Raw genomic sequence first — 22,869 nt, 5'->3', positions numbered from 1 at the left:
CAAATTGCTACTACTTTTTTGATTGGCTGGAATTTCTTTACGAATCTTTTTTTTTTTTATCTATAATTATCTGTTCTAATACAGTTTTTATTAGGAGTTGTTTGGTAGTTGCTGAATGATTTGGTATAGAATGATTAAGTGGTCGGAATGATTAAGAAGCTCTCATGATATAATGCAATTGAAATATATTGTTTTGGTAATTGTTTACGATGAAATTAGGGCGTTGAATGGTTAAGAGATGCCCTATGATGTAAAATCATTTAGAGGATTTTAGAACCATTAAGAGACATACTTTTTTTTTTCCAAACAGGATTCACATTTTAACGATTCAAATACTGTCTCTTAATGAAACTATTAAGAGGTAAAAGAACAACTCCTAAATACATGGTTTTCCTTTTGTAAAATATAATTGAAACAAAGATAATGGTTTTAAAATGTAAAAGGTAGATGTTTGAGATTGCTTATTTGAAACCACTTATAATTTTCTACAAAAGCATTTATCAACTTATCTATGGAATTCATGATATAGAGTAAAATGAAATATATTGTTGGGTAATTATTTGCGATGAATTAGGACGTTAAATGGTTAAGAGAGACCTAAGATGCAAAATCGTTTTGAGGAATTTAGAATCATTAAAAGATATATTTTTTTTTTTCACCAAATAAGATTCATCTTTTAATGATTCAGAGATTGTCCATTAATGAAACTATTAAAAGATAAAAAAACAACTCCTAAATACATGGTTTTCCTTTTTTAAAATATAACTGAAACAATAGATAATGGTGTAAAGGGCTATTTGGGATTGTTTATTTGAAATAACTTATGTTTTTCTACAAAATCACTTGTCAACTTATTATAAATCAAAAGAGTTTAACTTTTTCAAAACATCCATATTACCGGTTTAACACTGGTATAAGTGGTTTATCCAAACACTCAAAAGTACTTGTTATCGATACCAAACCAAAATAAGTTAATAAGTTATTTTTTAAACATCTCAAACACCCAAATTCGTGGATTTGGATAGAACCCGAAGGAATTGGATTTTCCGATTTACAATTCCACGGCAAATCCCTAGGAATACAATTCCATTCCGACAAATTCGTTGCCTAATCCAAGTTCACTCAACGCTGTGTCTACCATCTCCTCTAGTCGATCTCTTTGGTTCGATCACTGATCTGGTATGTTCTCTCTCATGTAATTTCTCCATCCATCGATAGACAACATATGTAATCAAGAAATCGATTCATGAGATCCGTTATGCTTGGAAAAAGTTGCTATCGATATCACCAGTCCCACTCCATGTATCGATAATTCTTGAAATCGAACCCCCAATCGAATGGAATTAGGGCACCGATCACTTCTGTCAAAGAAATTCCATTGTAAATGGATTGTTGCATTTGTAGCTATCACTAATCTGTATGATCATTTGTAGCAGCATAGGGTAGATGGTGGCTGCACAAAATGATCATCAGCTCTGTATTTTGGCCAAGTATTGCCAGAGTTGTCTATAGCATTTTTGTTAAGTACATCAATGTGATGCACATGGTTATCAGGAAAGAGCTCATTGAGTACATTATGTGATCGTTCTTCAGTTAAAAAACATTGGATGATATTTTTTTTTCTATATATTTGTATCTATATACATATAGTTCAGCATCCAAGGACACATGTAAACATAAAATTTGGAATTTATTGATGTTTTCAGGCATTGATGGTAAGAGATAATTGATGACAGAAGTGTCTATTAACATTTTTTCTGTTGTTCAGAGAACAACCTAATGACAAATTTAAGAGAGAAAGTCACCCAGTGAAATCTGTTATGTGAAAATTATACATAAAAACAAAAAGACTGGAAAACCTTGACATCCCTACTGGAAAACCTTGACATCCCTCCTCTCAAATGCTATTCCACTTCACCATACATGTTTAACACTTAAATTATACATCAAAACAAAAAGATTTGTAAACAAGATCATCCCATTCCATACTAAAATCATCTTCCAAGATGAATAAATAAATGGAAGAAAGCAATACCAAGATACCTATTTAGTCTACTATACTAGTCACCAATCAATCTTTTCAAACCATAAACAACAGCATATCCCAATCCTCACTTGTATTACAAATCTGCTTTGCAGCAAAGGAATCTCGCATCAATCGAGTATACTTGCAGGCAACTAAGAAGAATCAACAGCACAAGACCAAATCCTAATCATGTGTGCTTTGGTAGTCATAAGAGAACATAAACTAGCTTAATTTCTATATACTTTAGGTTTGAGGGTGCGACTGTGACTATGAACTATTGCCACAGCAATTGAAAGAGGAAGTCCCCTGCCTACAAGAGTGGTTTCATCTAAAACTGTTTGCCACTTTTTTTTATATTCCCTTGTTCTTCCTAACATCTGATTTGAAGTATGCATACCCCCTTGACTATGATGCCCAGTGGCACATAAGCTAAACTGAGTCTCCGTAATTTCTGTTCCAAATGGATAGAGTGTTACTAAATATGATATATAAAAATGCTCATCCACGTGAGTCTATAAACATCTTACAATGCCAATAAAACAAATTTTAACTCTGTTAAAACATTGTCTTTGAATGCTAAAACATTTGGCAAGACGTCGTACTTAGAAAGCAAAACAATTGCTTCACCGCTATTACAGCTTAGGTTTTAAGCTGCTAACGACAGGCCCTTAATGAGTTATTCATTATGAATAACCCTAAAAAATTCATGAATATCATGATTTCCAACATCTATTCACAATATTCATAATGAATAATATATAAAAGTTGGGTGTCAGGTTCTCAAAATATTTACGGTTGTTCTTTGAACCTGCCCCTACCTAGAAGTTCTTTACAAGTAACATATCTGAAAATGTACAATTTTTCTTATTTTTCATTTTCCATTTAGATCCCATATAATGATACATCTCATGTTTTGCTGCAGGGTTAGTGGATCTCGATATCCGAGTAGTTATCATTATGGCGTTGCCTATAGATCATAAGGCCAACATCATTGACGGAAAAGCAATCGCACAAACAATCCGTTCTGAAATAGCTTCTGAAGTCAGTATTTTGACCGAGAAATATGGCAAGGTTGGAAAATCTTGAATTTCATTTGCATTTCTCGTTTTACTAGAGATGGCAAGTTAGAAAGTGTGACGGAAGTCTGGCGTATGGTTCACATATTCCGGAGGGATCTGATGGAATTGGAATGTTTGAATTCCCTTGACCAAATTGCATTCCCTCGTTCGGTTCATTCTTTTTCAGAAAAGGAATCTTCAAAATCCAATGAATTCCGCAAAATTTGAACATTTCTTGGCAATAAGGTAGTATTTTGATGGAATGAAATGTTATAATTTCATAATCCTAAATATACCCTTAACCCTAATGTGATAAAACAACCTACACTGCTCATTCACTTTGATTTCTCAACAAAGGGTATTTTGGTCATTTACCAATATTTCATTCCAATCCCGAAGCTACATTATGTGAACCAAACAGACAAATTCCAATTCCTTTAACAGATTCCATTCCAATGTTTACCAACCAAAAAGGTGGCCAGACCTGAGAGCATTCCATTCCAATTCCTTCAAAATCAAATTCCTTTGTCAGATTCCATTCCATCCAAAAACATTCTGCGAACCAAGCGCCGGCTTAAAGAATTTTTTTTAGCGGTCAACGTTTAACTAGATATCGAATCCCAAAGTGTAACTTATGATTCCACAATCTATTTTCTTTCAGGCACCGGGACTTGCTGTAGTCATCGTTGGACATAGAAAAGATTCACAAAGCTACGTAAATATGAAGAGAAAAGCGTGTGCCGAGGTTGGAATCAAGTCTATTGACATAGACCTTCCAGAACAAGTACCCGAAGCTGAGTTGATCGCAAAGGTCCATGAGTTAAATGCGGATTCCGATGTGCATGGTCAGCAAATTATTAGTATATATGAAGTTTACTTTTATAAAAAAAACACCAAAACCAAACAAACTCTATAAATCCCACTAAAAAAAGGTTTTTTTTGGGGGCGGTGGGTTGTTGAGCTATAAGTAGATCTGACCTTTACCCCAAAGAGTAAATGAAGAATGATATAAAACTGGTCATTATTTATTCCTAGGGTGCGTTTGGTACTCGGACAGGACAAGACAACACAACTGTTCAGTGTTTTGTAAGATAGGACTGGACAAAACAGTACTAGTAAAATTACCAATTTACCCCTAATGAGTTGTTTATATAGTTTCTATATTTTGGTTAATTTATGCAATATATTTAAATTATAATAAAATAAGTATTTTTTATAACAAAATATATCATTAGAAAGTTTTTGTCAAGACGATTAAAGTGACATCAGAATATGAAGTTTATTAATATCCAGTTTTTATTTGATTCCTTTTTTATATTATTTTATTACTATTAATATTTAATAAATTACATAAATTAACCAAAATATAGAAAACATATAAAAATAATATTTTGAGGACGGTAAAGTGAAAGTTTATAGAGGATAAAATATAGTAATCTTTTTTAAAGAATGGATAAAATGTAGAGAGGGAGACGTATTTGATGTTTTAGAAGATAATTGGGTTTTATTTTGAGGGTATATTATAATATAGGTTTGTTCCAACGGGTGGGGGTGGAACACGTCTGTCTCACTTTGTTCTTGTCTGTTCCACATAAAAGTAATGCCAAACGTGGAATAGTGATTCCTGTTCTGTCCTGTATAGTGTACCAAACGCACCCCATAATGATTGATGTATGTTTTCATGAATTAAAGATGAGTGGAGAAGTCACTAGAAACTACGTGTATGACCTTAATACCGTATGCTAGTCTTACCTCTTCTTTCTGTATTAATAGTTGTCAGTGTTGTGCTTTGTGTTTCCTTGATTGTTTTAACATATTTTCCTCAACCTTCCCTTGTTTTTTTGTAAATGTTACCCGTTGCTTGTTTGCACACACTCTTACCAGTAATTTGCTCTCTTGTGTCTTTTTTGTTTTACAAGTCGTGGGTCTTCCCAGAAACAACCTCTCTACCCCAAACTCTACCCTTTTGGGGTAGAGAAAAGGTCTGCTTACCTCTTATCCACCCCCAATAGATCTTACCTGTGGGATTTACCTATTTACTGGGTTCATTTGCTTTGGTTCGGTTTTTGGAGAAGTATACCAACCTTTTTCTTACTGATGCAGGCATATTGGTTCAGCTTCCTTTGCCGAAACACATAAATGAAGAAAAAGTTCTCACTGCAATTAGCATCGAGAAGGATGTAGATGGTTTTCATCCTTTGAACATCGGGAAACTTGCTATGAAAGGCCGAGAACCGCTCTTTCTTCCTTGCACCCCAAAGGCAATAACATTTAACCTTGGTTTTTTAGAAGTGTTTTCCTTTGTTTAATTTCTTGCATTAAAATGTCATAAGCTAGAGTAAGATTCATTTAGCCCTTTTCTGTGTCTCGCATCTGGATGTGTGCGTTTAGTATGTGGGACTGGATTGGACATAACTGAACATAACAAAAACTTGTTTCACGTTTGGTGTGACAATTAGACTGGGACCAGACATGACTGAGGCCCTGTCTAGTCCCGTCCACGTACCAAACGCACCCTATGGTTTTAGAAGAAAATATATGGTTGTCAGTCCGGTTTAGAAGTTAAGTTGAGACCAACAAAACGGAAAATACGAAAAGAAATGGTATAAACGAATGGAAATTAAATCATTCATTTCACCTTCCAACAGGGATGTATTGAGCTTCTTAAACGCAGTGGTATTACCATAAAGGGAAAACGGGCAGTCGTGGTCGGTCGAAGTAACATTGTCGGCTTACCGGTTTCACTGCTACTGCTGAAGGCCGATGCCACCGTTACCGTAGTTCATTCGCACACGGTGGATCCAGAAACCATCATTCGTGAGGCAGACATTGTCGTTGCTGCAGCCGGACAAGCTGTGATGGTAAGCATAGTTTGTTTACTATGATTTATGCCAGTAAGATTATTTTATTGAAAAGGGTATTTTAGGTACTTGCATGACATGCTTGTTGCACATTAGTCTTAGGGCCTGGTTGTTAGCAGCTTAATAGAAATCGCAACTTATTCGGTCAACTATACGTGACTGTTTGGTAGTGACTTAATGATATAAAAAGTAGCTTATTCAGTAAGCTTCTTTTGGGGGGGGGGGGACGCTTTATGCAGAAAGCTGCCTCTTCCAATTTAAAAAACACGTTCCTTTTACTTATGAAAAAGCCCTCCCAAACAAAAATCTTCCCAATCTATACAGACATATTAATCCACATAGACAACTTTATCCATACAGAACTTAATGAAAAACCAACCAAACAGGCCCTTAATGAACTTAATGGGACTAACAACTTATTTGGTCAGCGATACATGACTGTGTGGCAGTGGCTTATTCAGTAAGCTTCTAGGGGGAGTTTATCCAAAAAGCCAGTTTTTTCCAAACTTGCCCCTCCAACTAAAAAACACGATCCTTCCATCTATGAAAACCCTCCAAATCTATAGACATATTAATCCATACAGTCAGCTTTATCCATACAGGACTTTGTAGAAAACCGACCAAACAACCCCTTAGCTTTCCTTCGTCAACCCACATATGTTCTTGATGCATTGTCTACTAACCATACACGTTGCTTATTTACACACACTTTCCCCTGTAGCCTTCTTGCTTGTTTCTTTTCGTTTTTTTTGGGTAAATGTGGGTTTCCAGGCCAACTTACACACACCTGCTAATCTCTTGACCCTTGGGTGACCATAAATGGCCTAGAGTCATGGCAAGGAAACCTCCATGGTCACAAGGGCTTTGGCAGCGCCTGGATTCGAACCGAGGGAAGATGAGATTTCCACTACATCCCCTTGAACCTTAACCAGTACGCCACAAACCAAGTGGTTCCTTTCCGTTTTTGTTTTACAAGCTGGGGGTTTTCGTGGAAACAACCTCGTTACCCCTTAGGATAGAGGCAAGATCTACATACATCATACCCCTAGCAGTCCCAAAAGAAGTTTCCACATTTCTATAGTAGTTTGTCCCAGAATATGTGTTAATATCGTCTACTTCCCAATTCTACCCTTAATTATGAGATGGTGAAATTCATTACTCTCTATTGCGAAGGGTAAAATTGTCATTTAGTTAACTAACAATTGTAATAATTACACGTTTAAAACTGTGTGCCTTTTTCATCGTGGATATTTATTTTGGGACACACAGAGTATATGTGAAGCCACAGTTTTACGGATTATATGAAAAGATTGATGTTGAACGTTGGACCCTCGTCTCTTGCCTAATTTTTTTCTATTTGTCGAATCTTTCTAGATAAAAGGTAGTTGGATTAAGCCTGGTGCGGCAGTTATTGACGTGGGAACGAATGCAGTTGACGATCCTAGTAGAAAAAGTGGATACCGGCTTGTGGGTGATGTCGATTTCCAGGAAGCATGTAATGTAGCAGGATGGATTACGCCCGTTCCAGGCGGTGTGGGGCCCATGACCGTAGCAATGCTCCTTAAAAACACGTTGGATGGTGCCAAGCGCGTGATCGGGAAGTAAAAACAATATCAAATCGTTCTGGTTTTTATTGCAAGAAATCTGCAAATCATGTTGTAGTTTTGTTGAGCATATATAAGCTCATTTGATTTTGACTCTTTAAATGTATAAGAATCTTACTAGTTTCCAACAATATATTTTGATTACAATTGAACTTGGCTCAAGTTCGACTCGATTCGACAGCTCAATGAGTCATTTTGATGCAGGTTCGAGAAAAGACTCGTGTTTAAATAGTGTGAGGATCTTGAATATTATAGATTTATAGTGTCGTTTGGATGTGTAGCTCAATTGGTAAAAGGGTAGAGCAACTTTGTTCAAATACACATGTTTTATGCTTGAATCCTATGGGAGATGGACTTTGAACCCATACGCTAGCATTATCTGCCGAGTCAGCTCTGAAATGCCTCTTCCCATGGGATTCCCGGGAACGGGGTTTCATGTGGTGTCGGTTTGAGTTGCTGATAATCAACCTTTTGCTTAAAGTATGAATTTATGGTTGACGCAACAAATTTTAATTTTTCATCTTTTACATCTGTCTAAATCAACTTTTTGTTCAAATAAGATTTAAAATGAAAACAAAATTCAAATTTGAAAAAGTATTGGAAAATTAGGACATGTTAATATATGACTATTTGGTGGCAGCTTATTGATATAGAAAAATAAACAATTTATATCGGTGTCAAACCAGTAATAAAAAATATTTGAAAAAGTTAAATCATTTTAACTTATAATAAGTTGATAAAATAAAAAGTAGAATCCCAAACTCCCCCTGTTCACTAAGTTTTTAGAAAACTTCATGCAGTCAATTTTTTTCCTAAACTTTATCCATGCTAATAAAAATACCGTTTTATACCAAGAAAGGAGTGGATAAACGGTTGTGTTCCATGAAACCTCAATGGATGTAGTGAATTCCGTTCTCCGTCGTCACCACCACCACCGTCACTACTCCTTCTCCTTTATCACCACAAATCAATCAATATCCTCGCTACTCCTCCACCACCAAAAATCCACTTTAAATTCCTCGAAGAAGCCTCGTTTCCCCCAAATTTCTTGCTCATCTTCATCCTCCCCATCACCACCATCACCGTTGCCGGAAGTTGGTTCAGACACACCGGAATCTTGCGTCAACTTGGGTCTTGCCCTCTTCTCGAAAGGACGGGTACTTCCATTCATTTCTTCATCTTTTAATTCCGTCTCATTTCTATAAATTGGAATCCATTATGTTTATAAATTCATCCGATTGTATATGTTGGAATTGCCCCCTTTTGATTACCTCATTATTGGTGTTTCTAGGGTTCTTACAAATGGGTTTATTATAATTTGGGGATGGATTTTGAATGTCAAATTCTCTTAAAATGGATAAGAATTAGGTTGGATGCAATTCTAGGGGTGCAAACGAATCGAGCTTTTAACGAGCTACTCGAGCTTGAGCTCGTTTATCTTGAGCTCGAGCTTAATAATTCTCGAGCTCGAGTCCATCTTGAACACAAAGTAGAACTGGTTTAACTTAATGGGTCGAACTTCATAACACCAATGTTCGACACAGCTAGTGCTAAAACTCGATTGAGCTTTTCGAGTCTAGTCGAGTCGAGCCAATCCATTCTATCAAACATTTTGTCAAGCCAAACATGCTCTATGTTCATAAATCTTACAATAAAAATATAAAAATTATCAACCTCGAGTCTATCAAACATTGAACCTCCTATTCACTTTACTACCGCTTTTCTACATAATTGACTAAATAAGATTTGGAACGTAACACTTTAGCAACTTGCAAACTCCTTTTGTTATGAATATAATAGCCATAAAGTAGCAATTTCGCAAGTTGCTAAAGTGTTAATTGCGAAATGCTGACATGGCAAGCAAAACATTAGCAAGTTGCGTACGTGGCACTTCCACTTTGACGTTTCGCAAGTAGCACTTTAGCAACTTGCTAAAGTGTTACTTTATAGATATTAAATTCAGAATAAGTAGATTGCGCAAGTTGCTAAAGTGCTACTTGCAAAATGCTGACATGACAAGTAGCACATTAGCAAGTTGCATACGTGGCACTTCCACGTCGGCATTTCGCAAGTAGCACTTTAGCAACTTGCTAAAGTGTTACTTTATAGATATTAAATTCAGTTAAAAGTAGATTTCGCAAGTAGCACATTAGCAAGTTGCGTACGTGGCACTTCCACGTCGGCATTTTGCAAGTTGCACTTTAGCAACTTGCTATAGTGTTACTTTATGGATATTAATTAAATTCATGCAAAAGTAGATTTCGCAAGTTGCTAAAGTGCTACTTGCGAAATGCTGACATGGCAAGTAGCACATTAGCAAGTTGCGTATGTAGCACTTCCACCTAGGCATTTCACAAGTAGCACTTTAGCAACTTGTTAAAATGTTACTTTATGGATATTAGATTCATAAAAAGTAGATTTTACAAGTTGCTAAAGTGATACTTGCGAAATCTCGGCCATTTCGGCCAGTTGAGTAGAAAAGTGGCTATACAATGAATTGGGAGTCTAGAATGACTATTTTGGACATTTTTGTCTTCTAGAATGGCTTACTTGGTCATTGCTGAAGGTTATTTCAGATATTTTGATAGATAGTCGAACGCCCTTTTCATCTCTTAAAGAGTGATGGCAAGTAAGCAAAAATAACTTTTACGAAAAGCGAATAATATTGTAACATCATGCTACATATAAATATATATTCCAGGTTAAAGATGCTCTCATCCAATTCGAAACGGCGCTTACCTTGAATCCTAGTCCTATCGAGGCTCAAGCTGCACTTTATAACAAAGCTTGTTGTCACGCTTATAGGTATGCCGTTCGGTTTTCCTTTGATTGATTCGTCATTATGATCTATATTTTGCACACACTCTTTGCTACTTTTCTCACTTGTCGCCTTTGTGACTTTTGTTTTGCAAGTCGGGGTCTTCATGGAAACAGTCTCTCTACCCCTTGGGGTAGGGCAATGTCTACATACATCCTACCCCCAAACCCTACCTCTATGTGGGATATACTGGTTTTGTTTGGTAAATAGTTTATTTGCTTTAGGGGTTAAATTTATCGAGTTTTCTTCCATATTGTTGTCTCCATTTAGTGAATACCCATATAAATCGTTAGCTTTTCGCGTGTTATTGTCGCCCCTTCATGCTTCTTTCATCATATATCAGTCTTTGTTCCTTCCACCTATTTGCTCACACTCTTGAACAAGCTAGGGGTCTTCACGGAATCAGCCGCTTTATCCTATTGGGGTAGAGGTCAGGTCTGCGTACATCTCACCTTCCCGGTACCCTACTATCAAGTGGGATTTACTAGGTTGGTTTTGTTTTTGACGATATCATTGAATTTTTCACTTTTTTATCTCTTTGGAGGAAGAGGGGAGGGAAAGAAAGCTGCTGATTGTCTTCGCACCGCTCTTAAGGAATATAACTTAAAATTTGGAACAATTCTAAACGATCCCGACTTGGCCTCCTTCAGAGTTTTGCCTGAATTTAAAGAACTACAAGAAGAGGTTTTTCATTTGCGCTTTTGTTTCTTCTTTGCTTGCGGTAGTTCTTTCATAAAGTTTGGATTTTTCCGTTTGAGAGTTGGGATCATGTGAGAATAATGTTTTTTTGGTGAGAATCGTGAGAACACTTCTAAGCATTTGGATGATGGCTCACAAAAAAACGCGGACTTTCATCCACCTTCACATGCATGAATTTGTTAAAGTTTCAGTAATGGTGATACAAATAGGTATGCAGTGGTAAATGAAGGTGTGTGAATACACGTGGATGGTGGATGAAGCTCTGATGTTCTCACCAAAAAAGTTGTTTTCACTGAAACCAACCCCTTCCATTTGATTCACTAAGGGGGCGTTTTGTTTGACAAAATGTTTTTGAGGGATCTGGATTTCGTGGAAGGATTTGGAATCTTTAATGTGTTGGGTTTATAGGATTTGGAATGGAATTGAATTTCATTCTATAGATAATTTACAAAAACAAATTATAAATAATTGTAAAAATAATTAAATTACCTTTTATTAATTGATTGTTACAAAACAAGTGTTTTTTTAACACATTTTAAAACATTATTACCAATAAATTCTATGAAATTCCATGAAATACCAACTACCTCATGGGTTTTCTTAGCCCTCATCGGATTTCAATTCCAGAGTTCCCTTTAAACCAAACAAGGGACTGGAATGGAATTCAATTCCAAATCCCGCAAAACTAATAGGCCCTGAGGACCTGTTTGGTTTGGCGGAATGCTTTTTAGGGGTCTGGATTTCGTGGGAGGATTTGGAATTAGAAGGATTTGAAATCTTTGGTTTGTAGGATTTGGAATGGAATTGAATTCCATTCTTTATAAATAATTTATAAAAACAAATCATAGAAATAATTAAATTACCCTTTATTAATTGATTATTACGAAACAAGTGTTTTTAACATATTTTAGAACATTGTTACAAGCAAATCCTATGAAATCCGGCAAAATACCGATTACGCTCATGAGATTTCGAAATCCCATGTTTGTGGGATTTAATTGAAATCCTGGGATTTCAATTCCAAACTTTCCTTCAAATCAAACACGACTGTCAATTCCAAATCCTACCAAATCCCACGAACCAAGCGGGCCTAAGTGTGTATTTCAAGATTGATCAAGAATCAAAGTAACTTAAAGATGAAAATTATTTACAGGCTAGGCTGGGTGGGGAAGATGTAGGTTATGGTTTCCGAAGAGATTTGAAACTCATTAGTGAAGTTCAAGCTCCGTTTCGTGGGGTTAGAAGATTCTTCTTTCTGGCATTTACGGCAGCCGCCGGAATCTCGCTGTTCTTTACTCTACCTAGATTGTTTCTTGCTGTCAAAGGCGGTGACGGTGCTCCTGATATCTTGGCAACTTCCGAAAACGCCGCCATCAATCTTGCAGGTAGCACATTAAATCCTGAAAATGTTGTCATAACTATGCAGCGGCGGTTCAAATGAGAACCTGAGAACCAACTAGTCATGCTTCATTCATAATGAATATCATGATAGATGTTCATGATGAAAGTTATTCATGATGAATATGCATGATATTCATGATTATTTAGGATTATTCATCATGAATAATATATGAAATAGTGATAGATGTATATCGTGATGGATAATATTCATAATGAAAATGCATGATATTCATGATTATTTAGGATTATTATGAATAAATAATAAATGAAATAGTTGATTCCTAGGTTCTCAAAATATTTATGGTTCTCGTTTGAACTTTCCCCTAACTATAACCATTTCAATCGGCAATTTGCAGGCATTATAGTTTTTGTGGCGTTAATTATTTGGGATAACAAGAAAGAGGAAGAACAACTTGCTCAAATAACCCGAGATGAAACACTATCACGGTTGCCCCTGCGCCTCTCAACTAATCGGGTGGTTGAACTTGTGCAATTAAGAGACACCGCTAGACCCGTTAGTATTCGAATTTCCTTACCACTTAGAGTTATCGTGTTCTCCTTCCGGTTTCAAGAAAATTTATAGAAGCTTTCACCTAAAAAGCTTTTTTAGCCGATTTTTTATGGGAAAACAATGTTTTGATCATGGTGTTTTTCCGATTCTCACAATCTGGTCACCAAGCACTACAACAAAATCGGGTTTATAGTACGCCAACAATTTATAGGTGTCCTAATAGACCGCTTTATGGACCAAACACGCGATAAAACATCTTATCTAAAGGTCTTGTAATGAGTTTATATGGTGCTTTTGGGCATATTAAGAAGTTTTTAGGACATTTTTAGTACAAAGCGTCATATTAGCTATTTTATAGGACATTTTTGATGAGTGTCTTATAAACACATCTTTTTATAGGACATTTGTTTTTATAAGACACTTTTTCAAATAATGTCGTATAAAATTAGCTAATACAACTTATTTATTTATTTATAAAAATGTTCTAAAAAACTTGTTATGACACCAAAAAAACGTCATATAAACTTATTACAACGCTTTTAGAGAGAACGCTTTATTGGTTGGTCCTATAGATTCTCTTGTAAAGCAGCTTATTAGGACGCTTAGACATTTTTGGTGTCCCGTAAACCCAATTTTGTTGTAGTGAAAGGTTAAACATTCAGTGATTTACTCGTTGTGTTTTAGTTTCCTTAGGGTGCGCTTGGTACGCTGACTGGACTGATTGGACTGGACTGGACTGGACTGGACTGGACTGGATTGACGTTAGTGAGATAGGCGGAGTGAAAGAATTGTGGAAGGTTTTAGGGTTTTAATTTGACATTAGTATTTCACTGATTTCCCAATCTTGTCTCATCTCCTTGATTTTTGTTCCACCTATTTTGATTGGACAAAAAATGCATTTTTGTACTCAGGTCCTTTCCCAGTCTAATGTCACAGCAAATGTAGGACAACAAGTTTTTGTACTGTCATGTCTTGCCCTGTCACAAGTACCAACACGTCCCATACAGGACTAGACTGGACGGACAAGAGTGAGGTAGGCAGAGTGAAAGAATTGTGGAAGGTTTTAGGGTTTTAATTTGACATGGATATTTTACTGGTTTACCAATCTTGTTTTTATCTCCTAGTTTTTGTTCCACCTACTTTGGTTGGACAGAAAAAGAAATGCATTTTTGTCTTATTTAGGTCTCGTCCTGTCCTTGTCTAATGTCACATTTAAGGGTGTTCAAAAAAACCGTTGGATCGCTCAAACCGGTCGAACCAAGTCAAACTGGACCATTTTTGGCGGTTTGATCGGTATGACGGTCCGATCCGCTCTGAAAAATAGCCAAACCGCTCGGTCTGGTTTGGTTTACGGTTTGAACGTTTTCTTGAGCGGTCTGGACCGAACTGACTGCCAAAAAACACATATTAATTATATTCAGTTTTCATGTTATAACCTCAACTTTATGACACAATTAAAAAAAGTTCATCCAAGACGTCATATTTTTAGTTTTCACTTTTCAATTCTCAATTGACCACGTCATTTAAATTGGCAAAATCTCGAATTCCGTCCAAAATCAAATCCAAATCGTCATTTGACTTGGTCAATATTTATCCAAAATTTCCAACTATTGTCAGTGGATTTGTTTAACCTTTTTTCAACTTGCTCAATGTTTTTTAGTTATAGACATAGATGTACCTTTTATAATTCGGTATCCTATTTTTTAAATAATGTTATATTGATAGAAATTTCATTTTGAATATCGATGTTATGTTTTTTTGGTATAAAGCCCATAAGAGTTCAAACCGCATAAACCGGTCAGACCAGACTGCCTTTTTGTGGTCCGGTTTGATTGGTTTGGTCACTTGATACCTAACCGCTCGGTCTAGAAAATTTCCTAAACCGCCATTGCAGTTTGTTTTGTGGTTTGGGGGGTTGACTGCAAACACACCTAGTCCCATCCTGTCCCATGTACCAAACGCACCTTAACAAGCAAACCGTTACCAAATACATTTTGATGTGCGAAGTTCTTTGTGATTTTGAATCAAGGTTATATTGGCGGGGAAGAAAGAGACGGTTTCTTTGGCGATTCAAAAAGCGGAGCGGTTTCGAATGGAGCTCCTTAACCGAGGTGTTATACTGGTTCCTGTCATCTGGGGTGAAAACGAATCGCAAACCGAGAAGAAAGGTTTCGGTGGTCCAAAAAAAGCAGCGGCATCTCTTCCTTCGGTTGGGGTAAGGCGTAAATAACTCGGGAACCGTCTTGCATCTTGATATAGAACTATAATTGATTACCGTTTGTTTATTTTCGTCGATGGTACTACGTGGATGACATCATCATAGGAGGATTTTGAGACCCGAGCTCAGTCTATAACTGCAAAATCAAAACTGAAATCCGAGATACGATTCAAGGCCGAGGTTGTATCATCCGGGGAGTGGGAAAGGTTAGTAATAATCTTGTTCGTCTTTAGATGCATGTTTAGCCAAAAACCAAACCAAACGAACCCAATATATTCCATCTGATGTGGAGTCCTGTAAGATCCCACATCAGTTGGGGAAAGGAACTAAGGTTGCCAACTGGATACCTTATAAGGAACCGGATACCTTATCTACCAGACGCGTCTTAAAACCGTGAGTCCAAGTGTGGACAAAGCGGACAATATCTGGTACGGTTAGTCTGGGATGTTACAAATGGTATCAGAGCCAGGAACCGAACTAGTGTGCCAGCGAGGACGTTGGGCTCCCAAGGGGGTGGGTTGTAAGATCCCACATCGGTTGGGGAGGGGAACTAAGGTTGCCTTGTAAAGGACTGGATACCTCCTCTACCAGGCACGTTTCAAAACCGTGAGTCCATGTGTGGACAAAACAGACAATATCTGGTACAGTCAGCCTTGGATGTTGCAATTTTCATGGTACATGGGGTTTTTATTAATTCTGGCTTCTTTGACCAAAACCGAGAAGGTGGATAAAGGAGCAACAAAAGTCCGAAGGAGTTACTCCCGGTGAAGACGTATATATTATACTTCGTCTGGATGGCCGAGTTCGAAGATCGGGGAGGGTCAGTACCCAATTTATTTTCGAGTAGATGAACTTCGCAACCGTTGTAGTTGGCTTTCGGGTATAAACAAACCATATTTTTTTGGGTTTTCATCAAAATCGATCGTTCTTGCAAACTACTGCGTTCTCGTGCATTTTCACAAGAAAAAAAAAGTGTCAGTTTTTACAACGAAAAGCCAAGTACGATGGTTCGTTTTAATTTTTATTTGTCGATCGGTTTGACTTTTGAAGTCAAAGGGCTAAATTTGTACTTATTTCTTATAGGGCTTGCCTGATTGGAACCAAATTGTGAAGGAATTGCCCCCACTTGAAGCATTGCTAAGCAAACTAGAAAGATGACCCAATTCTTCGTATGGTTAATTATGGTACAATATTACACGTTATGACGATTTTACCCTTTATTTGCTTTTTTGCTATGTATTATTATAAACAAATTTATTTTTAAATTAATAAATATTAACGTCGTTTTTGGGATATAAAATTTTATTTTTAAAACAAAAAAGAAAGAATCAAATACTTAATCTCCCTTTTTATGTACCCATGCCCTCTGTATGGCGACATGGGTGCGAAAAAAAGGAAAGAGATAAATGGGGTTTCTCTCGCTTTTGGCATAGTGGGCCCCCAGTGGGGGGATTGCACGACGGCTATTAGCTTAGTGGGTAGAGTGTGTCCTTGATAATTGCGTTGTTGTGGTTGGGCTGTGAAGGCTCTCAGCCACATGGATATTTCAATATGCGTTTGATTGGGGGCGTATGCGCTCATTTTATAGGCATGGTGTTCATTTTGTTGCTTTGGTTACCGACATGTGTGGAATATGTTTAACCAAATTTTATTAACAAAACGTAATTTTTAATACATTAGTGATTTATACTTGATGTTTTATAGTTTGTATTCTTGAAATTCAAGATTTTTAACGAGTTTGGCCTAAATATGTTCTAATACAGACATACAGTATACATATATTTACGTAAATCAGTTTCACCAAATTATTGGATTCGTACGCAAACTTGTGCATCAAGTATGCCATTTTACATTCTACTTTTGGCATCTTGATGTCCCAAATACAATGTAGTTCCTCACATCGTATTTCAGCCGTTGCTTTGGCATCGTGTGCTTGTTGAAAGATTGGTCCCTTGGATTCTTGCTTAAACCGAACCAATGTCACCCACTTGCCCATCTGTAACTATCGTGAATCTTCGAGTTTCGAAAGTAATATTTTTGGTCCCAATATCACTTCTTGTTGGTTAAGCTAAGAAAGATTTTGTAACCATTTGTGGGTTTGACATTCGGTGGGGAATGGAATATTTTAGTGTATCAAAATGGTCGTTAATTTAATTAAAATTTTATTTAAAGTTATCTATATTGTACTGTAAAGCATGACAAAAACTGTTAAAAACATTTTTTATGCATGAAGTATAATTTAATTATACATATTACTTATAATTCAAGATTACAAATAAATAATGCATAAGTACAATTATTGTATATTTTAAAACTGACTGTAACACACATGAAGTATTATTTAATGGAAGAGTCTGTTATAGAAAACTCAACTAATGATGGGTTTTCTGTAACGCACAATGAGCAACATTTGTATATAATGTTAAATCATAAATTACATGAAAAAGTAACGTACTTTAACTTGATTCATATTTTGGGTAACGTACTTTCAGAACCTCTATTTCCATTTTGGTATCTAAGAGGTAAAGTTTTAAATATTTAAGTACCCGAGTAACCGCTTGAAGTATTAACTCTTTCTTCTTATAAACCACAATACATAAAAACTAATTTTAGATTAAGATATCCATGTCAGCAAATAATACTGAGTTGTGAACCATATCCTTGGCCACATTAGCATGTTAACCGGTTAATGCTTCAACTGGTTACTCGGATACTTAAATATTTAAAACTTTACATTTTAGGTATCGAAATGAAAATTTTGAAAGTACATTACCCAAAATAAAAATTAAGTTAAAATACAGTTATTTTTCCATGCAATTTGCCCAATGTTAAATCCTCCGTAAGTTTATGTGAGTGATGACATATGTATATTACAATCCATATTTTCTCAATGCACCAAAACATTATTTATAATGAAACTCACAAATTACAGTTACAAGAAAGAAATAAGTTTTTCAAACTACAGATGAACAGAGTTGAACACGCATATTGAGCAGGCAATGGTGTCGAGGTTTTCAAAGCAAATGGGTAATAAGGGAAGATGACAATTCACAACATAGTTGTTACAGGTGACACCAATGGTATGGTTGGTACGAAAGGTTAATGATGATGGTCTTCATGTTTGGTCTTGGGCTTCTTCACGACCATCACGGTGCAGTGAGCGTGATGGGTCACATAGTCGCTAACACTCCCCAAAACCGCCCTGCAAAAAGCAGTGAATACCATGTTAAGATATTGTAACACCCCAAACCTAGATCTAATTACTTCATATAAAACGGGACAAGACATACGAGACTAAGGTATAGTTCTAATTTGAGTCGAGTAGTTTAGTAATTTATCAATCATTTTTCATATATCTGATTTTTGTTCCACCTATTTCTGTGAGACAAAAAAGGGAGTTTTTGTCATTCGGGCATTGTCATGTACCAGTCTTGATGTTGCAGCGAATTAAGAACAAGAATTTTTTTTTGCCTTGTTTGGCACACCAAAAAGCACCCTAATAAGATTAAAACCTATAAATTGACGTTACAATAATCTGTTATGACGAAATACTAACAAGTTCAACGAAGTTGATCAGTCTATCAGGACACAGTAAAATTTATCGTATTATTCGTCTTTTGATATGATATTTTTTAGTTTTTTCATGAAATTTATCGTACGAAAAAAAGACTAATAAGATGATTTACCTTTTTATTGCTCCATAACCATGGCTACCAACAACCAACATGATAGCATGGTGCCTCTCCACAGCATCACATAGAACGTTTCTAGCATCACCTTCAACAATTTCCAGTGATACATCGTTCACCTGCATATGTTGCATCATTCAAATTCGATAAACAATCATCATTCAAATTCAAATTTGATAACCAAATGATCACTCAAATTCAAATTCGATAACCAATCAATATTCAAATTCAAATTCGATAAGCAAATGATCATATATATAATTTTGATTCCAATTAATTCAAAAGTGGCATCGACGTCCGCAAATTGGACTAAGATCGAGCAAATTTCTCCCAATTTCATCAAATCAGAAGCCGGAAATCACAAACCGATTTAGAAAGGCAAAGCTCCTTCGCCCTATCGATCACTCGATTAGCGATGTTCTTCAAATCCGTATCCACATGCGATATGATATCCACACCTGCAAATTCTATCATATTCAGCAACAAATCGAACACAAACTCAGATCATTATCATCGGAAAATTAGGTTTAAGTTACCGGGAATCGCAAATCCCATGGAAGATGTAGGAGTAGGTTTGGAGTGAACGACGATTAGACTGAACGGCGGATTTGGAGCAGATGGTCCTAAGAAGTGATCCAGTGTCCACTCCAGTGCAAAAAAGCTCTGCTCGCTGTCGTCAACTCCGACGATCATCACCGGTTTTGCCGTTGCCGCCATTGTTGTTTGTGTGTTCACTGGAAGCAGTTGCTTACAAAATTCAGAAATCACAGTTTATATAGACGACGTAGGGGACAGTGGAAATCGTTTCGACGGAGAATTAACGCCGTTAGTTTCAGTAACTTGTTAACGTGCAAAAGTGTTAACGACAATTAACTTTGTTATATTTCTAATTTGGACACTAAAGTTTTAAAATGTTAAATGAATATTCAGATTTTTGTAAAAAAAATTCATTTTGTTTATTATTGAAAAAATTGGTATCATTTTTTTGTATTTAATCAAGACTAATAATAAAATCCATTTGGCAAAAAAGGCACACAGTTTTGAAAATGTGCAATTACTACCCTATTTAATTTACAAAATGACAATTTTAGGTAAACAGTAAGACATTTCTCTATCTGATAATTAAGGGTAGAACTGGAAAGTAGCATTTGTTTTTGAAAGTTGACATTTGTATCCCCACATGTTTTATGTATGTGTGTAGGATTGGGTTCTCGTGAGAGATATTACTTTTTATGAGACGGTGAAAGAAACTGTAAAGGTTCAGATACATATTGTGAATGTTCTGTGTGCTTCATGTGAAGGTTCCATTGTTTTTCATGTGAAAGTACAGAGTCGTGAAAAGGTTCAGTATTTTGCTGCCAGATAAAAACGCTTTCCCTTCCCCTTTGGGCTGGTTGTGGGCGAGGAGGGATTCTTATCCAAGGCTCTAAGTCGTTTCACGAGTCTCAGAAATACTGAGTTCTCTCACATGATCTGAAGTCTGTATGTACCAATATTATTGTATCCTTTAAAACTGACCGTGTTCATTGTTAGGTAAATATACAAAAAAAAACATGTAACATGTTGACGATGTTAAATATGTTCGAAAATTAACGACTCTAAAAAACTGAAGGGTTCCCAACGGATTTAAAGTCTAATGTTGCGTTTAAAAAAAAAAAGCACGTTGTTATTTATTGCAAGTTGTCATGATCTTCTATGATTTTATTTTCGACGTATTTTTCCTCAAAAGATATCTTTATAGGTAATGATAAGCACGTTGTATAATTGCAACAACGTCGTTGTAGACAAGTTGACGTTTCTTTTCTTTCCTCATTATTGTATCATTCTGATATTCTATTCAATGATTACATCCTCGTATATATTCATTATTGGATTTCAACACACTCGTCTTTGTCTAAATTCTGATATATTTTTTTTATTATAATCAATATTAAGAACAAAACTGATGATTCATAATATGACGAGTTATTTAGGTGTATAACCTTAAACATGGTTTTAATTAAATCCATGATCTCCTGAACTCTTAAAAGAAAATCAGTTTCATACTCATCAGAAGGTCACATATTTAATTAAACTCTCATTTATTACTGACACAACTTTTAAAATAAAACAGCTAGTAAACAATACAGTTTACTTTCGATCCATCTGAAACAAATGTGTAACAGTGTCAATTCAAAAATGACTCGTTATGCATGCGTTTTTGTTTCAGGGTTATGCATAACCGATCATTCGCTTTGTTTTATCATCTAATACGTCGAACTTATACGTAAATCTTGAATCTGTTCTTAGTTTTATCTGGGTTTCTGTCGATTCAAAGCGATAATAAGTTTAATTAACAGACTAATCAGATATATATATACTGTATTCGTTTTACGAAAAGATAAAACAATACGATAAGAAAGTCGATTAAAAGATGCTTGTTGGAGGCCAAAAGTAGGGTTAAGATTGGGATATAAAGAAGAGAAGATAGAATAGAAGGATGATGGTTTTGGTTCTTTTTATCATCTTCATAAAGACACTACTAATCTTTTTGAGTTGTGTCCCCTTCACATTCACTCCACTTGCTCAAATATCCATCTTTTGGGCTCAATTTGGGCCTTGGATCCAAAGTGTGTTATGTGTATAGGCCCAAATATAGGCCCAACCTGGCCCATGAAGATATTTGGATCAAGTTCTTAACCCAGCCCATGAAGATATTGAATCCATTTTCTTAACCCAACCCATTAAAGAATGAAAGTATATGATTGGATCTGAGGTCAATTTGGTGTTCTCGAGTTTTTCACAGGTCGTACGATTCGTTAGAAAAACGGGTTTATACAGTGATTTCTAATGAAAATAGGTGGGTCCAGATTAACTTGTTAAAATTAATGGACAAAGATGGTCGCTAAAAGGAAATTTGGACAGATCAATCGGGTTTGTTTATATTTTATAATTAATTAAAAGATTAAAATAAAACTACAAAAATGTGAATGTCTCTCATTTCTCATCCATCCATCTTCCCAATGTCCATATTCGATATTTTGTGAAATTATTTTTTCCTTACTTTATTTATACTGTTATATATTTACATCTTATTATAAGTTGAAAATATTACTATGTAAACTGTATTATTTTACATAACTTGTGATTTTATCTACAGTTTTTTTTTTATTACAAATTAAATGATTTTTAGGTCTGTTAGCATGTGGGCGAGCCTGCCCCATTTACAAGGCAGGTAAAGGCAAATAACCAAGCTCGTAAACAAGGCTTACGTTTGCTATAATAAGCCCACACGAACATAAAATTTGGGTTCGACGCAGTTCCAGCCAAACCAAAACCCTCAAATGATCACCTCTAATTTGGTTCAATTCAATAACCATTCAAGCTATTATAAATGGATGTAGTGGAAATCTCATCTTCCTCATGTTCGAATCGAATCTAGATGATGTCAAAATTCTTATCGCCATAGAGGTTCACCTGCAACGAGTCTAGACCATTTGTGGTCGTGTAAATGATTAATTGATGTGTATAAGCTGATCTGAAAGACACAGTAAAAAAAGTTCTGGTTTCTTTATACCATCTAAATAAAATATAAAATAAAAATAATATTTCCATAAAAACCCATCAACAACCCACTATTATTAAGTGATTGTAATGATGATATTAGACTTTTGAAATAAGCTATCCACAACCATCAAATATGTCATTATAATTTATACATTTCCACTAGAGGAGTAACTTGTTAAAAGGGAAGTGTTAATGGCACCCCTTATCGATAGTGGTGTTGAATAATTAAAAGGGGAGAATGGCATCCTTTTAACAGGGGGTGTTGAATGCTTGTAAATTGTGCGTCTTTAAAATCTATAAAACATCAAATCGATTTAATAATATATTATATTTAATTATCATTATTATTTAATATATATATATATATATATATTAATCAAGTTAAATCATATAAATATATGTATATATATACTCTCCATGTATATTTTATAGATATTG

The 22,869-nt window shown here is 35.6% G+C and overlaps 3 protein-coding genes across 3 annotated transcripts; 2 read left to right on the top strand and 1 right to left on the bottom strand.

Annotated features, from left to right (window-relative positions):
- Positions 1-1,019: 1,019 nt before the first annotated feature.
- Positions 1,020-7,722, top strand: LOC112518341 (bifunctional protein FolD 2). Its single transcript, XM_025125991.1, has 6 exons — positions 1,020-1,179; positions 2,949-3,097; positions 3,746-3,929; positions 5,188-5,345; positions 5,733-5,945; positions 7,320-7,722. The coding sequence occupies exons 2-6, from the start codon at positions 2,984-2,986 to the stop codon at positions 7,548-7,550; spliced, it is 900 nt and encodes a 299-aa protein (XP_024981759.1). The 5' UTR covers positions 1,020-1,179; positions 2,949-2,983; the 3' UTR covers positions 7,551-7,722.
- Positions 7,723-8,407: 685 nt separating this feature from the next.
- On the top strand, positions 8,408-16,480 carry LOC112518722 (protein LOW PSII ACCUMULATION 1, chloroplastic). The gene is made up of 9 exons (XM_025126518.1): positions 8,408-8,706; positions 10,251-10,354; positions 10,916-11,051; positions 12,220-12,451; positions 12,824-12,981; positions 15,008-15,193; positions 15,302-15,402; positions 15,920-16,016; positions 16,280-16,480. The coding sequence occupies exons 1-9, from the start codon at positions 8,443-8,445 to the stop codon at positions 16,352-16,354; spliced, it is 1,353 nt and encodes a 450-aa protein (XP_024982286.1). The 5' UTR covers positions 8,408-8,442; the 3' UTR covers positions 16,355-16,480.
- Positions 16,481-18,071: 1,591 nt separating this feature from the next.
- Positions 18,072-19,631, bottom strand: LOC112518227 (universal stress protein PHOS34-like). Its single transcript, XM_025125846.1, has 4 exons — positions 19,422-19,631; positions 19,252-19,343; positions 18,883-19,004; positions 18,072-18,398 (listed from the first exon to the last, which is right to left on the bottom strand). The coding sequence occupies exons 1-4, from the start codon at positions 19,600-19,602 to the stop codon at positions 18,296-18,298; spliced, it is 498 nt and encodes a 165-aa protein (XP_024981614.1). The 5' UTR covers positions 19,603-19,631; the 3' UTR covers positions 18,072-18,295.
- Positions 19,632-22,869: the final 3,238 nt, after the last annotated feature.

Source organism: Cynara cardunculus (assembly GCF_001531365.2).
Source record: "Cynara cardunculus var. scolymus isolate 2C chromosome LG 9, CcrdV1, whole genome shotgun sequence".
Classification (NCBI taxonomy): domain Eukaryota; kingdom Viridiplantae; phylum Streptophyta; class Magnoliopsida; order Asterales; family Asteraceae; genus Cynara; species Cynara cardunculus.
The sequence above is the reverse complement of the archived record's forward strand: the minus strand, read 5'-3'. Positions and strand labels throughout refer to the sequence as shown.